The sequence below is a fragment of the Neophocaena asiaeorientalis genome, unplaced genomic scaffold (assembly GCF_003031525.2).
Source record: "Neophocaena asiaeorientalis asiaeorientalis breed wild unplaced genomic scaffold, Neophocaena_asiaeorientalis_V1.1 scaffold143, whole genome shotgun sequence".
In the NCBI taxonomy this organism is placed as follows: domain Eukaryota; kingdom Metazoa; phylum Chordata; class Mammalia; order Artiodactyla; family Phocoenidae; genus Neophocaena; species Neophocaena asiaeorientalis.
Window position 1 is genome coordinate 2,714,368 of NW_020175536.1, and position 14,302 is coordinate 2,728,669.

The 14,302-nt window shown below is 50.3% G+C and overlaps 1 protein-coding gene across 1 annotated transcript in view; it reads left to right on the forward strand.

Moving 5' to 3' along the window:
* GPR83 (G protein-coupled receptor 83) overlaps positions 1 to 9,818 on the forward strand; it is an 11,836-nt gene extending 2,018 nt beyond the window's left edge. The window contains exons 2-4 of the mRNA XM_024731321.1: positions 3,080 to 3,205; positions 5,504 to 5,637; positions 9,138 to 9,818. Coding sequence (XP_024587089.1) covers positions 3,080 to 3,205; positions 5,504 to 5,637; positions 9,138 to 9,762 — 885 coding nt within the window. The 3' untranslated portion in view covers positions 9,763 to 9,818. The remainder of the gene's footprint in view (positions 1 to 3,079; positions 3,206 to 5,503; positions 5,638 to 9,137) is intronic.
* The last annotated feature ends 4,484 nt before the right edge of the window (positions 9,819 to 14,302 follow it).

Here is a 14,302-nt window from a genome sequence, read left to right on the forward strand (position 1 = left end):
CACAGGACAATGCATCTCTGGCTCCTCCTGGATCCCCCTTGGCTTCTGACTTGACAATCTGCAGTGCTGGGGTTGGACTGGGCCACCCAGGATGGGAACTGGGAAGCCCCAGGGTATGGCCCTATGCTGCTGCCCAGAACAGGATGCATGGCTGGATCTGCGGCAGACACAGGGCAGGTGGGGAGGGAGGCCAGGCTGCGGCTGAGAGCTGACAGCCCCTACCCGGAGGATGTCCTGCAAGAGAGGAGATGTCAGCGTCCTGAGAACCCAGCCCCCGCTCCCGGTTGATCCAAAGCAGCTTGGCCTTCAACCTGACCCACGCAACCACCCCAATCCAAATTCCTGTCAGAGCTTCCAAGGCTCTTGCAACCAGGGTCGGGTCTTCTAAGCCCTCAGCCAGGCTCCTTGAAGGGGTAAGATGTCCTGCCCTTGGCTGGTTGGTGACGATATCCTTCCTCCCTGGTCTCCCTTTCTGTCCACTTTACACTCTACGTCGGCATGAAGTCCAGCTCTGGTCATTGAGAGAAAAGCAAACAGTTATTCACAACTCCCACGGCAGAGCCGTACACAGAATGTGGTGGAGCCTGGAGAAGGTGATCGTTTACTTTGACCTGCCAGAGTCCCACGAGAGGGTCAAAGGAGACTTTTCAGGGCATGTGGCATTTCGAAGGGGCCAGGATAAGTAGGCATTTCCCAGGCCTAGATGAACGTTCATTGCAGACAGAGGGACCCGGGCGAACAAAGGCAAGGGTGTCCAGGTTCACGGTGTGTTGAGGGAACGCTGAGCGGTTCACTGTAGCTGGAGCAGCAGAGGCAAGAAGGCCAGCGGAGGAGGCAGCAGGGCAGGGGGAAGCAGAGGTGGCCGGAAGGGAAGGCTGGGGCAGGGCTGTGAGCGGGCCTGGGCGCTCGTAAGGCATCTGGCTGTCTCTTGAAGGCCATGATGATTCTAAGCAGGCATCTGATTTTTGATTAAGAAAATGCTGTCAGCAGCGTGAAGGCTGAATTACACGGGGACAGACTAGAGGACAAGGAAAGCCGTCTGGAGGCTATCATGGTCCAGGTGAGAGATGACGGGGGATTCCACTCGGGCCACGGCCTTGGGACTGAAGAAGTGGGGATGGATTTGAAAACCCTTCGAGGTAGCACTGGTCGGCTTTGGTGATTCATTGATTGTGGGAGGCGAGAAGTAGGAGTAGCTAAGGATTTCCTGCTCTGTAATGTTTCTGGGCTGCTCCGCCCTGCCTATTCCAGAGAGAGTAGTGTCCATGGTCTGCTGTCCCAGGTTCATGATCAGACCAGACTTGTCCCTCGTGACTCTCATCCACACATTCCAGCCAAACAGTCCCAACCCTTGTTCCCCAAACAGGTCCTGGGATTTCTGACCTAGTGCCAAGCCCTTTGTTCTTATCTCCCCATGGGCAAGTCCTACCTATTCTTTAACGTTCATCTCAAATGCCTAGTATGTTATAATAATGGCAGTTAATAGTGTTAAGTACTTGCTATGTACTAGGCACTGTCGTACCTCCTTTACCTGTGTTATCTGCCTTACATGTGTTTGAGTTTCATAACAATCATGTGAACAAGGGTTAGCCCCATTTTACAGATGAGGAAAACGAGGTTCATTGGGCCTAAGTGCCTTGCCCAAGGTGGCAGCTATCACTAGCAAATACTCTGCTGTAAATCACTACGCAATATTCTTCCTCTCGAGCTGACCTGCTCTATTTCTTTCGGTGTCTTCTCTCGTTCTCTCTGCCTCGGTGCACTCCCACCCCGCCTGGTGGCCCTTTATCTGGGCCTTCTGTAGGGCACTGACTACTTTCTGTCTTGCATCTGAGATACCCGAGTCCTCCTCTGCCCACATTGGAAGCTTCTTGATCAGAATCAAGGCCTGATCTCTCTTGGGCGTGGGGCATCACTCACAGGGGCTCAGGAGCTGAGTGAGTGAGCAAATAGCCATGGAGGATGTGGAGTGAGGCCTAAGTCTGCTCCCTGGACCCTACATGCCCTGGGAGCTTGTCTTGTCTGCCTGCCCAGACCCTGGTCCCTGCTCCCACCTCTGCAGGCCCCTGGGACTCCTTTCCAGATGACATGTTGCAGGCCTGCTTAGCTAGGGTTCCAGAGCACAGCCCACATGCTGTGTTGTGACTCTTCAGATATGTCTCCTCCATGAGTCTGAACTCATATGAGCCTAAAATGAATTTTACTGTTACCATAAAAATGGCTACTATTTATTTCTAATCATATCTTTCTAGCAATCTGCCAGACGTGTTCCACACTTTGTAGCCTTTTTAAAGTTATTTTATTTTTTAATTTTTTATTTACTTATTTTTTATTAGGTAGTTTTTTTTGTGTTTTGGCTGCATTGGGTCTTCGTTGCTGCGCGCGGGCTTTCTCTAGTTGCGGTGAGCGGGGGCTACTCTATGTTGCTGTGCACAGGCTTCTCACTGCGGTGGCTTCTCTTGTTGCGGAGCACAGGCTCTAGGCGCACAGGCTTCAGTAGTTGTGGCACGCAGGCTCTAGAGTGCAGGCTCAGTAGGTGTTGGCGCACAGGTTTAGTTGCTCCGCGGCATGTGGGATCTTCCTGGACCAGGGCTTGAACCCGTGTCCCCTGCATTGGCAGGCGGATTCTTGACCACTGTGCCACCAGGGAAGTCCCTGTAGCCATTTTTTTTTTTTAAAGTTGATCCCTACAATAAGATACAAAGTAGAGATTTTTAAGCCTTTTTTGTTGTTGTTGTTAATGAGTAAACTGAGGTTCAGAGAGGTTACCTACCTTGCCAAAGGTCACACAGCTAGAAAAGATTAGAGGTGGGAAATCTAACTCCAGAGCCCATGTCCTTCCCACGCTGCCCTGGCACTGAACAGGGCCCAGCCATAACGGCAGGGTCAGGGTTTGTTGAACTGAATGACAGAGAAGGAGTCATGCTGGAGATAAGCACGCGTGACCCACAGTCCAGCAGCACAGAGGAAGAAGGAGGAGGGGAAGAAGGCTCCTGTGGGATGCTCCTCAGAGACCACAGGGAGCGAGCATCAGTGTCAAGGCCTGTCTGTCTCCTGACGTTTGTGGGCTCGTCTCCAGGTCCGCTTTGTGAACAGCACCTGGGTGTTCGGGAAAGGCATGTGCCACGTCAGCCGCTTCGCCCAGTACTGTTCCCTGCACGTCTCAGCCCTGACGCTGACAGCCATCGCCGTGGACCGCCACCAGGTGAGGGCACCCACCCCCGACGCCCTGTCCTTCCCTCCCCGGCTTTGCTTTCCAAGGGGCTGAAGGCAGTGTTTTAGCCCGTGTTTCAGTGAGCACATTTGTCTTCTTATTGACCACTCTGAGCATTAAATTAGGCATATAGCCGCTAAAGTGGGGCTAAAATAGGCATATAGCTCCCTTTGTGCTAGGGGCTGCAAAATATTATTCCACGTTTGTTGCTCCAGTGAAGACTCGCTGCTGGCATTTTGTGTGTCAGAAATGAACGAGTTTGTTTTGGGGGGATTGAAAAGCAGATCTGGAAAATCACAGATGAAAAGAGAGTGGCAAATGCAGGTCCGAGGCAAGGCTCCTGGCTGGGATATGAGATGGATATTTCTGGACCCAGGTTGTTGAAGAGGTAAATAAGCTGGAGGGGGACGGGCAGGTGGCAGGCGCAGGTGTCGGGTTGGGTAGGGAGGCCCAGCTCACTGTCCTGCTCCATCGGATTCACATGGGTCAACATGGTGAAGGGAGCTGGAAAGGACCTGAGGGTGCCCGTGGCCTCTGACTGAGGCTTCCACTCCCTTTATCAACCTGAACCACGATGGCGTGTGAGGGGCAAGGATGGCAAAGTCCAGAATGGAGATGTGCTGGGCAGCTTCTAAAGCCTAGTCCGTTCCTCCCATAAAACCTTAAAAAATTGGGAGCAGACTTTGGGAGGACACAGCAGAAGGTCCAGTGTGTCCTGGGATGGCGTCCTGAGACAGTGGTAGCTCTTTATGACCTCTCCTTCTGACCCGACTCACCTATCCCCAAATGGCTTTTTCAAGAAATAATGATTCTAATCTTGCAACCCAAGTGTTCATCAACAGGTGAATAGGTAAAGAAGATGTGGTATATGTGTATAATGGAATACTACTCAGCCATAAAAAAAGAATGAAATTTTTGCCATGGATGGATTTGGAAGGCATTATACTAAGTGAAATAAATCAGCCGGAGAAAGACAAATACTGTGTGATACCGCTTATATGTGGAATCTAAAACAATACAACAAACTAGTGAATATAACAAAAAAGAAGGAGACCCACAGATACAGAGAACAAACCAGTGGTTACCAGTGGGGAGGGAATGGGGGAGGGGCAATATAGGGGTAGGAGATTAAGAGGTACAAACTATAGCTTATTATAAAATAAGCTACAAGGATATGTTGTCCAACATGGGGAATGTAGCCAATATTTTATAATAACTATAAATGGAGGATAACCTTTAAACCTGTGACTCACTCTACTGTACACCTGCAATTTATACACATCAACTATACTTCAATAAAAAAAGAGGAAGAATGATTCTGATCTTAAAATGAGGATGCTGTTAAATTCCCAAGTCTTTACTTAAACCTTTTAGGAGAATTGATTGGCATACAGTAGCAATCAATTCCAAGATGCTTTTCAGCCCAAAGCCTCTAACAATGGTTTAATTTGGGGCTTGGGAAAGCTGAAATTGCCCCACTGCAATTTTAGAAATGGCTTTCAGAGACAATGTGGTGAACCCCCAAATAAAGGGCAACGCAGCTTCCCATGGTAAGTGGTGAGAGTCTCCTCCCGACCTGTGTCGCCTTCAGACCCCTCGGAGCCCTTTGTAACTTAAAGGATCTGGAATCACTGGCAGATGAGATGAGATCTGGAGGTGCCACGGCTGCTTCTGTGCCAGCCTCGCTGTGGGTGTCATGGGAACAGACCTCCCCCTTCACCGCTCCCCCATCCTCTCACTGCAGTCGGCTTCTGCCATGCATGACCTGCAAGAGGCATTTTTTTAAAAATAATTAATTTATTTATTTTTGGCTGCGTTGGGTCTTCCTTGCTGTGTGCAGGCTTTCTCTAGCTGCGGCGAGCAGGGGCTTCTCTTCGTTGCGGTGCATGGGCTCTAGTTGTGCGGGCTTCAGTAGTTGCAGCACACGGGCTCAGTAGGTGTGGCGCACGGGCTTCGTTGCTCTGCGGCATGTGGGATCTTCCCGGACCAGGGCTCGAACCCACGTCTCCTGCATTGTCAGGTGGATTCTTAACCACTGCGCCACCAGGGAAGTCCTGCAAGGGGCATTTGAACTGCCTGGAGTCTCTGAGTCTAGATGACACCCTCTCTGTACCCCCGTGGGCTGGACGGTGTGGTGGTGCAGCTCAGGGGCTCGATAGTGAGTTAAGGGGTGCTTGACTCTAAGTAGGACCTACCTGCCTCATTGTGACAAGTGAGCTGCATCGTCTGTATTTCTTAGTTGCTTCAAACTGTCTTCAGCCAGTGATGCCCAATTTGCTTGTCTTCCAGGTCATCATGTATCCGTTAAAACCCCGGATCTCAATCACAAAAGGTGTCATCTACATCGCAGTCATCTGGACCATGGCGACGTTCTTTTCACTTCCACACGCTATCTGCCAGAAATTATTTACCTTCAAGTACAGGTGAGATGAGCTAGTGGGGAGCAGCCTGGGGATCCGGAGAACCTTGACAGAGGGAAATCTGAGCCCCCTCTGAATCTCAGAGTTAACCAGTACCTGCTGCGCTGAGCTGTCCTCTCTGTCTCCTTCCCATCCTGTTGCTTCCAGGCCCGTGCATATCCTCTGCACTTTTTCTGCTTTTTCTCATCTTTTCTTCACAACACTTGTAGCTTCTTCTTTAGTCTCTGTCCCTTTGTCTGTAAGGTCAAGGCAATTAGCAATCAGCTTCTGCCACTGGGGACAGGTACTAGCCCAGACTGAGATTCAGAGTCACCCAGGCCCTGTTTAAAACGGTGATGTTTAAATTCTCTCCCACAACCTACAAACATGTATATCTCTAAGTGTCTCAGGCAGGATGCTCTACGCCCCTCCCCACTACCTCCCTTCTATCATATGCTTTGTCCTGTGCTCTCACAGAATGGAAAGCACTCAGTGTCTTGAAATTTAAACACTCGTGCGTGCTGCCAGTCAGTTAAGGTGATCTCCCCTGTTAGTCTGTGAGGTTGGGGGGAGCTGGCGCCATTTCTGATTTTGCCATCTTGGTGTCCCTAGCATCTATATTACTGTCTCACATCACGAGCTCTCTGTACGTAGTTACTGAATGAATGAATGAGCTTAGAGTGATCTTCATCAGTTCATTGTTGTTTCAGCTGAAGTTCCGTAGAAACAGATCCTGAGATAAAGGAAGGTACATGTGCCTGGGAATTTTAAGAAAGTGCTCCCGGGGTAATGGGTAAGGCAGTGGAGAAGCTGGACAGCAAATGGGGAGAGACCAAGGGAGGGTGTGGTTTGCAGGGGGAGCTCTGGAGCAGCCTGCTAACACAGAGTTTGCCTGCTTTGAGCCAAGGGGGCTGGGCTTTTGTATTCCAGGCCTTCCTGGGGGAAATGGAGATACGTGGCCACTTCTGGCTCGTAATGGATCTGTGGAAAGTATCTCCAGTGGCCTTCGGGTAGTCCTAGGCCCCTAGAAGATCACGGCTGACAGCTGTGTCTTGTCGGGTGGGCCGGAGCTGGGGGGCCTGGTGCTCCAGACCAGTAAAGGGGATCTAGGGGGTGCACTGCCGGCAGGTCTTACCATGTGCTGCCTCGCCTGAGACATACATACAGTCCTGTGACATAGCGGGGTCCAAAGAACAAGCTCTGAAGGCCGATTTCAACTAATTTATAAAGTCTCTGTCCCCGAATTCTAGGCTATCGAATGAATCACATACCCACCCCTTCCCGGCATTCAGACTCCTGAACTGCCTTCATATATGGAAGGCTATTTCTTTTTTCTGCTAACAAAAGCAAAGAGAGTTTTCTTTCTTTCACTAGTGATGGCCAGCTGCACCTATAACAACATCAACAAGCTACATGGTATGATGGGAAAAAAAGTAGCAATTTTGAGTTGCTGCTCAGAGATGTCACAGTACGAAAACCCTGCTCGCACCCAGAGTCTGGACATTTAGATAAAGACCGGAGCTTAGGATTCCTGCCACAAGTTCCCGCCTTGCTTTTCCCGGGGCATCTTTTTTTTCTATTTTAATTATTTTTATTTATTTACTTATTTGGCTGCGTTGGGTCTTCGTTGCGGTGCACGTGCTTCTCGTTGAGGTGGCTTCTCTTGTTGCGGAACACAGGCTCTAGGCACGCAGGCTTCAGTAGTTGTGGCATGCGGGCTCAGTAGTTGTGGCTCGTGGGCTCTAGAGCGCAGGCTCAGTAGTTGTGGCGCTCGGCTTAGCTGTTCCGCGGCATGTGGCATCTTCCCGGACCAGGGCTCAAACCCGTGTCCCCTGCATTGGCAGGCGGATTCTCAACCACTGTGCCACCAGGGAAGCCCATCAGGGAATCTTTTAAAATGACCACTTGTGAAAAATTAGTGACCTCTGCCTCAACCACCTTATAAGTAACAGGTGTTTGCTACCCTGGTCGCTCTTTCTCCTGCTCACCTGTGACCTGGGAGGGAGGATTGCCCTTCTCCTAGCTCACGGTGCCCCCATTCTGGGATGTAAGTAATAGTCTTGTGGCTTCCTTTGTGTGAGTGTATTGAAACTGCGCCTTCAATCAAAACAGCCCCTGGGTTTTCGCTTCTGCAAAGTGGAAGGAAGCTGCCGAGGGAGCTCCCTGCCACCTCATTCAGCAAATCATAATCTGCATATTCTTAACCCACCAGCTCTGGCTTTCCCAACATACACAGATGTCCCTAAAAATTTTCAAGAGGACTGGGTACATTCCAGAGAAAATAAGTACTTTTTGTCTGAGTGGCTAAAGGTGTATGAGTTCAGGCACTGCCACTCACACTCTCAAGACGCATTTCTTTGCCCCATTCCTTGGATCCCCTCTGGAATGGGAGTAGGTAGTACAATGGGAAATTCCAAGATTTCCTGAGTCCATCATGCTCCCAGGATGAGTTAATTCTAAGACTAGGAACACCACTGTTGCATTCATTCATTGAACAAATATTTATTGGGTGTCTATTCTGGGCTAGGAATAATACAAAGTAAAGAGGACACAGAGTGATCTAGGTGTATTTCTCTTTTTTGAAAATTGAAGTACAGTTGATTTACAATGTTGTGTTAGTTTCAGGTGTACAGTGGAGTGATTCAGTTATATATATATATATATATATATATGAGTGTGTGCGTGTGTGTGTATATATATATATAAATTCTTTTTCAGATTCCTGTTGATTATCTATTTTATATATTGTAGTGTGTATATATTAATCCCAAACTCCCAGTTTATCCCTCCCCCCCGACCTTTCCCCTTTGGTAACCATATCGTTTTCTATGTCTGCGGGTCTATTTCTATTTTGTATATAAGTTCGTTTGTATCTTTTTTTTTTAGACTCTACGTGTAAAGCAATATCATATGATATTTGTCTTTCTCTGTCTGGCTTTCTTCACTTAGTATGACCATCTCTAGGTCCATCCGTGCTGCAAATGGCATTATTTCTTTCTTTTTTTTTTTTTTTTGCGGTACGCGGGCCTCTCACTGTTGTGGCCTCTCCCGCTCTGGAGCACAGGCTCCGGACGCGCAGGCTCAGCGGCCATGGCTCACGGGCCCAGCTGCTCCGCAGCATGTGGGATCTTCCCAGACCGGGGCACGAACCCGTGTCCCCTGCATCGGCAGGCAGACTCTCAACCACTGTGCCACCAGGGAAGCCCATTATTTCATTTTCTTATGGCTAAGTAATATTCCATTGTATATATGTACCACGTCTTCTTTATCCATTCATTTGTCGATGGACATTCAGGTGTATCTCTTACCTGTATAGAACGCCCAGCCTAGTGGGAGAGCTGAAAACGTAATCAGATAATTAGGCTGCTCATCACATGTGCTGTAACAGACGGAGGTACCAGGAGCCCAGTGGAGGGAGAGGCCAGTGGTTCCTGGGATGGGGCTTTTCCACGCTGATTTCACACCTTCCTTCTCTATCCCTCTCCCTCTCTGTCTGTCTCTGTCTCTCTCTCCCCTGCCCCCAGTGAGGACACTGTCCGCTCCCTGTGCCTGCCAGACTTCCCTGAGCCAGCCGACCTCTTCTGGAAGTACCTGGACTTGGCCACGTTCATCCTGCTTTACATTCTCCCCCTCCTCCTCATATCCGTGGCCTACGCCCGTGTGGCCAAGAAGCTGTGGTTGTGCAACACCATTGGGGATGTGACCACGGAGCAATACCTGGCCCTGCGACGCAAGAAGAAGAAAACCATCAAGATGCTGATGCTGGTGGTGGTCCTGTTTGCCCTCTGCTGGTTCCCCCTCAACTGCTACGTCCTCCTCCTGTCCAGCAAGGTCATCCACACCAGTAATGCCCTCTACTTTGCCTTCCACTGGATCGCCATGAGCAGCACCTGTTACAACCCCTTCATCTACTGCTGGCTCAATGAGAACTTCAGGGTCGCGCTGAAGGCATTACTGCGCGTGTGCCAGAGGTCACCCAAGCCTCGGGAGGAGCGGCCGCCCTCCCCGGTCCCTTCCTTCAGGGTGGCCTGGACAGAGAAAAGCAGCGGCCGCAGCGCTCCACTAGCCCACAGCCTCCTGCCCCCCTCGCAGCTGCAGTCTGGGAAGACAGACCTGTCGTCCGTGGAGCCTGTCGTGGCAGTGACCTAGAGGAGGAGAGCAGGAAGTGGGGGGGGCGGGGCTCTGTCTCCAAATGAGGCTGGGAAAGGGCCTGAGGGAGGACAAAGCCTGGAAAACAGCCTGTCCTCACACCTCTTCACATGCTGGAAGCAGTTCCTGAAGAAGCCCAAGGACGTTTGAGTGCCTAGGCAACTCTGCCCAGGCTCCTCGACCCGTTAGATGGGAAAACGAAAAGACAACACCCAGCTTGACACGTGTTTGTGAACTCCTGTCTGAGACATGCTGGTCCCCTGAGCCAGGGGACCCAGAACGGCTTCAGCCCCCGTGGGGGCTGAGTCAGTCAACTGCCTACACCTGTCAGGCAGCTGCCTTACAGCCCTCCCACCACTGAGCACCCACGAAGGACCCTGGAGTCAGACGTGCGCAGTGGCTGACCCAGATGCACAGCTGTGCTTGAGAAAGGCCCGTCGGCCAGTGAAAGGTCAGCGAGCCAGAGCCAGCGTGGAGGTGTGTATGCCTTGCTTTCTGAAGTCGCTGGAGCTGGCTGAGTCCCGGTTCTGTGGCGGCCCAACACATGACAAGAAAAGACCGACTGGGTTCCTTAATATAAAGAGGAATTACTGAGTTTCCTTGAAACAAAGAAACACTATTATGGAAACTTTGGAACATTCAGAGAAGCACGAAGAAGAAAATAAAAATCACCCCCTTCTCCCTCCAACTTCTGATAAGTTCTGTCAAAATACTGTGGCTTTCTTTGCAGCTTCTTTTCGTGTATGTGTGTGTGTGTGTGTGTGTGTGTCTATGATTTTCACTTCATGCTGAATTACACTTCTCCATTTAGAAGTAAGCAAGAAACTGGGCATAGCCGAGAACTCCTGAGCCCCTCTCCCGGGAATAGTGTCCACCAGAAGACTTCGAAGATGAGGTGTGAGAAGAGCCCAAGGGAAACACCGTCCCAGAGCGGACAGACTGCCTTCGTCCCGCAGCCAGTGGTGGCAAGGGCCCGGCTGAAGGACCTCTCCTCGGAGGGTGGCTATCGTGATGAACCGGGAATAAAACTCATCCGGGAGGCATAATTCCTCCTCTCCTGCCAGCACACAGAACAAGAGGTGGTGAAATACTGCCCTGCTTTTGCAGGAGATGAGGGAGCAGGCTTTCCAACATGCTGGAAATACCCGTGCTTAGACACCTCATCCTCCCAAGCTGTCTAGTCAGGCCATTTCTCCTCCATGTCATCTGAATACTAAGGCTTCTTCACGCCAGTTCTCATAAGGCGACTCACTGTCAACATCTCTCACGTGTCACTTATCAAACCCTATGGCATCGTGATGGTCCTTAGTGACTCAACTTGCCAGAGAAATCTCATTCCAAAGACAGTGAGTGTTTTCATCACCTTCCATCTGGCCCTGAGTGACTCACTGGGTCACCCGGAAGAGAGACGCATTGGGCAGAAGAGAGCTTCATTCATCAGCCCTAAACAACTGTCGCTCTCACACTGGTTTGAGGTTTCTTTCTAGCACCAGAGAGATCCTGAAAGCAAAGCATGGTCATGGAGCTAAGAGGGAAACTGAGGCTCAGGGAGAAGGGGTTTGTCTAAGGTTCACTTAGATCTCTTGGCTGTTAATTGAACCTGAACTTGGTCATATCATCTGCTTCTCTGTAAGGAACCATGGGGGTTCATTATCCTATTCTCTCTATTTACGAGGATGTTTGAAAATTTTCAAGACGTAAAGTTTAAAAAATAATCTTCTGAACAGTGGATAGAAAAGTGACTTTCATGGGACACAGAGAGCCTTTTAAGCCCATAGGGATCCCCAGGTGGATTTTTTTTCAGACCAAGTGGCTCCCAGGCCTGTGTGTATTGTCTCTTAATGCTGCCATGGAAATTCTTACCAGAAAGAGAACAGGTGACAGGGTTACAGAAAATTTGTCCTGCTCTGAAATCACGGGGAAGGCTTCACTTTGTTCCTTCCTCTCTGAGGGCATCTAGAAATTCTGCCAAGTCCCAGAGGAGGCTCTTCTCTTGCAGAAGACCCTCCCCACTGATGGCTCATGAAGTCTGGGTCTCCTGTCAGCTCCCTGTCTCCCCCCACCCCACGTTCCCTGTGTGCCTCAGAGCAGAAGTGATTTGTGTTTGTGAATGTGACATGTGTAAAACTGGAATCTTCCCGCTGTGCCGTCACGAGGACTTGACTGTAAATTGCTCCCGTCTCAATAAAATACATAGTGGGTGTGTGGCCTGTGCTTCCTGGATTTGTGATTAGGCCACAGCTGATGACCTTTAAAGCGGGGATCCGCGAGGATTAGATGAAGAGAGCGTGGAGAGCCTCGGCCCTCACCTCTACATTTCACAGCTGCATAAAAGCTCAAACAGAGTGGGTAAATAGTCCGTTGAAAACCTCTGGTTAGTGCCTTCTTCCACGGGGCTGGCTGCCGAGGCCCCTCTTTTGTGAAATCTGTGAAATGAATCTGTGCTGAGTTATTTAAGCCGGGACTCCATCTGTTCCTTGGTGATTCAGGAGGAGGCGAAGCTGCCGCTCCCACGCGCAGGGTGCAGTGGGTACCACGTTCCTGTTCACAGGGTTTCTGCCCCCCTGGACCTGGGCTCCCCTTGTCCCACCAGCTAAGCTGGGTAGGAGCCTCTATAAGCGGCTCTTTGCAGGAAACCGCCCTCGACAGGAAGCCCCTTTTCTTGTCGCTTTAGCGAAGCTACATTGTAACTGACCCTTCGACCAGGCAGCCGCATGCTCTGCTCATCTCTGGCCCAAGCGCACCTTTCACATCTTTTGATCACACAGTACCTTGCCTAACGTGTGGGTTCTTTTTGTAGATCAAAGAAGTAGAAACGAAGAACAAGTACTTAACAGATGACCAGATCTCTTCCCTAGCTTCCCCTTCAGTAATCTCGTGAACAAGATAACATCTAGAGGAAGGTCAGGAGGGGTTGATGTCCACGACTCTGACCCCCTATCTCAATGATTAACTGAGGTTACTTCCCTGTTTCCCTTTAAATCTTTCATGGCCAAGCAGAGTCTTTGGAGGTGGTTTCTGGGGACGCTGAGTGTACCATCTCCCCAGATTGCCGGCATTCTGATTAAAAGCATCTTTCCTTTCTACCAACAGTTGTCTCTCTCCCTCTCTCTCTCTCTCATATTGACTTTTTTATTTTTTTGGGGGGTACGCGGGCCTCTCACTGTTGTGGCCTCTCCCGTTGCGGAGCACAGGCTCCGGACGCGCAGGCTCAGCGGCCATGGCTCACGGGCCCAGCTGCTCCGCGGCATGTGGGATCTTCCCGGACCGGGGCACGAAACTGTGTCCCCCGCATCGGCAGGCGGACTCTCAACCACTGCGCCACCAGGGAAGCCCTCGTATTGACTTTTGAGTGGTGAGCAGACAGACCTGATTCGGTAACACCTCCACTGCATACATAATTACCCCGATGCCCTCCAGAGCCCAGGAAATCAATGTTAAATAACTACACAGTAGGGAATTTACTGTGCCTAGGGGAACATTTGAAAGAAAATGAAAGGCAATGGAGAAAAGAGGGGAACTAGGATCTGCCGACACCTACATGAGACACTGTGCTAACTGAGTCCGTGAGCTCATTCTCCCTCAGTATTTCTCCAAGGTGAGCATTATTATTTCTACACCGCAGATGAAGAAACTGAGGCTCAGGTAAAGTTCCCAAAGCCTAATCTTGAGATGAGGTTCTGAGAAGCCTTGTAGGAAAGAAATTTGTTTTTAATCTGATGTTCTATGAATTTCCTTGATTACGGGGCACTGTTGACTGTCCCCAAACCAGTGCTTGAGTTACATGCTTAGGGAAATGCTTGACTACATGGGTTCCAGGGCCCCTTGCAGCTCCATGGTCAGTGAATCCATGCTTCTAGAACAAGTAGAATCTCATGCTGCCTTGTGGGCTCACCTCTGGCTAGAAGCGTCTTCCCAACAAGCTGTTAGCGATGCCTGAGCGGCCAGTGCCCTGCTTGACCAACTATGTCAGGTTGCCAAGGTTAACAGCTGTCTCACAGCTGGCCAGGGCCTCCGGATCCCCAGACAACACAGGCAGAACTTGGCTAAACCCTCACTGCTCCAAGCTGGTTGGGATGTGCCTCCAGGGCCCCTAGGGTGATGGAAGCTATGCCAGAGTGCCTGGGGCCAGGGAAGACTGGCGGTCTTGCAGTATCCAATGGGGAAACATGCTTGTCTAGAGTGTTGCCCCAAGACGGTAGAAGATGCTCCCAGTGCTGTGGGATCAGGTTGTCAGCATCCTGCTTTGGCATCTCTGTGTACCCTCCCCACACCCTCACCCCAGTGCCTTCGCCCCTGCCATTCTCTCTCCTTTCAAGGTGTAGTTAGGGAAAGAACAAATACAATACATGCAATGCTGGAGGCATTTGGGGAAAAGAATAACCAGTGATATTTAATGCGAGAAAGCCCTGGGGTTCAGGTTTTAGAGCCTCTCTTGCTGAGAATAAGCTATTTGCTGCTTCATGGTGACAAAGTGCTTGATGTTAACAGCTCCTCCTTGCCTCCTGTTTTTAACCTAGCGGGGACCCTGTCCTCAGAC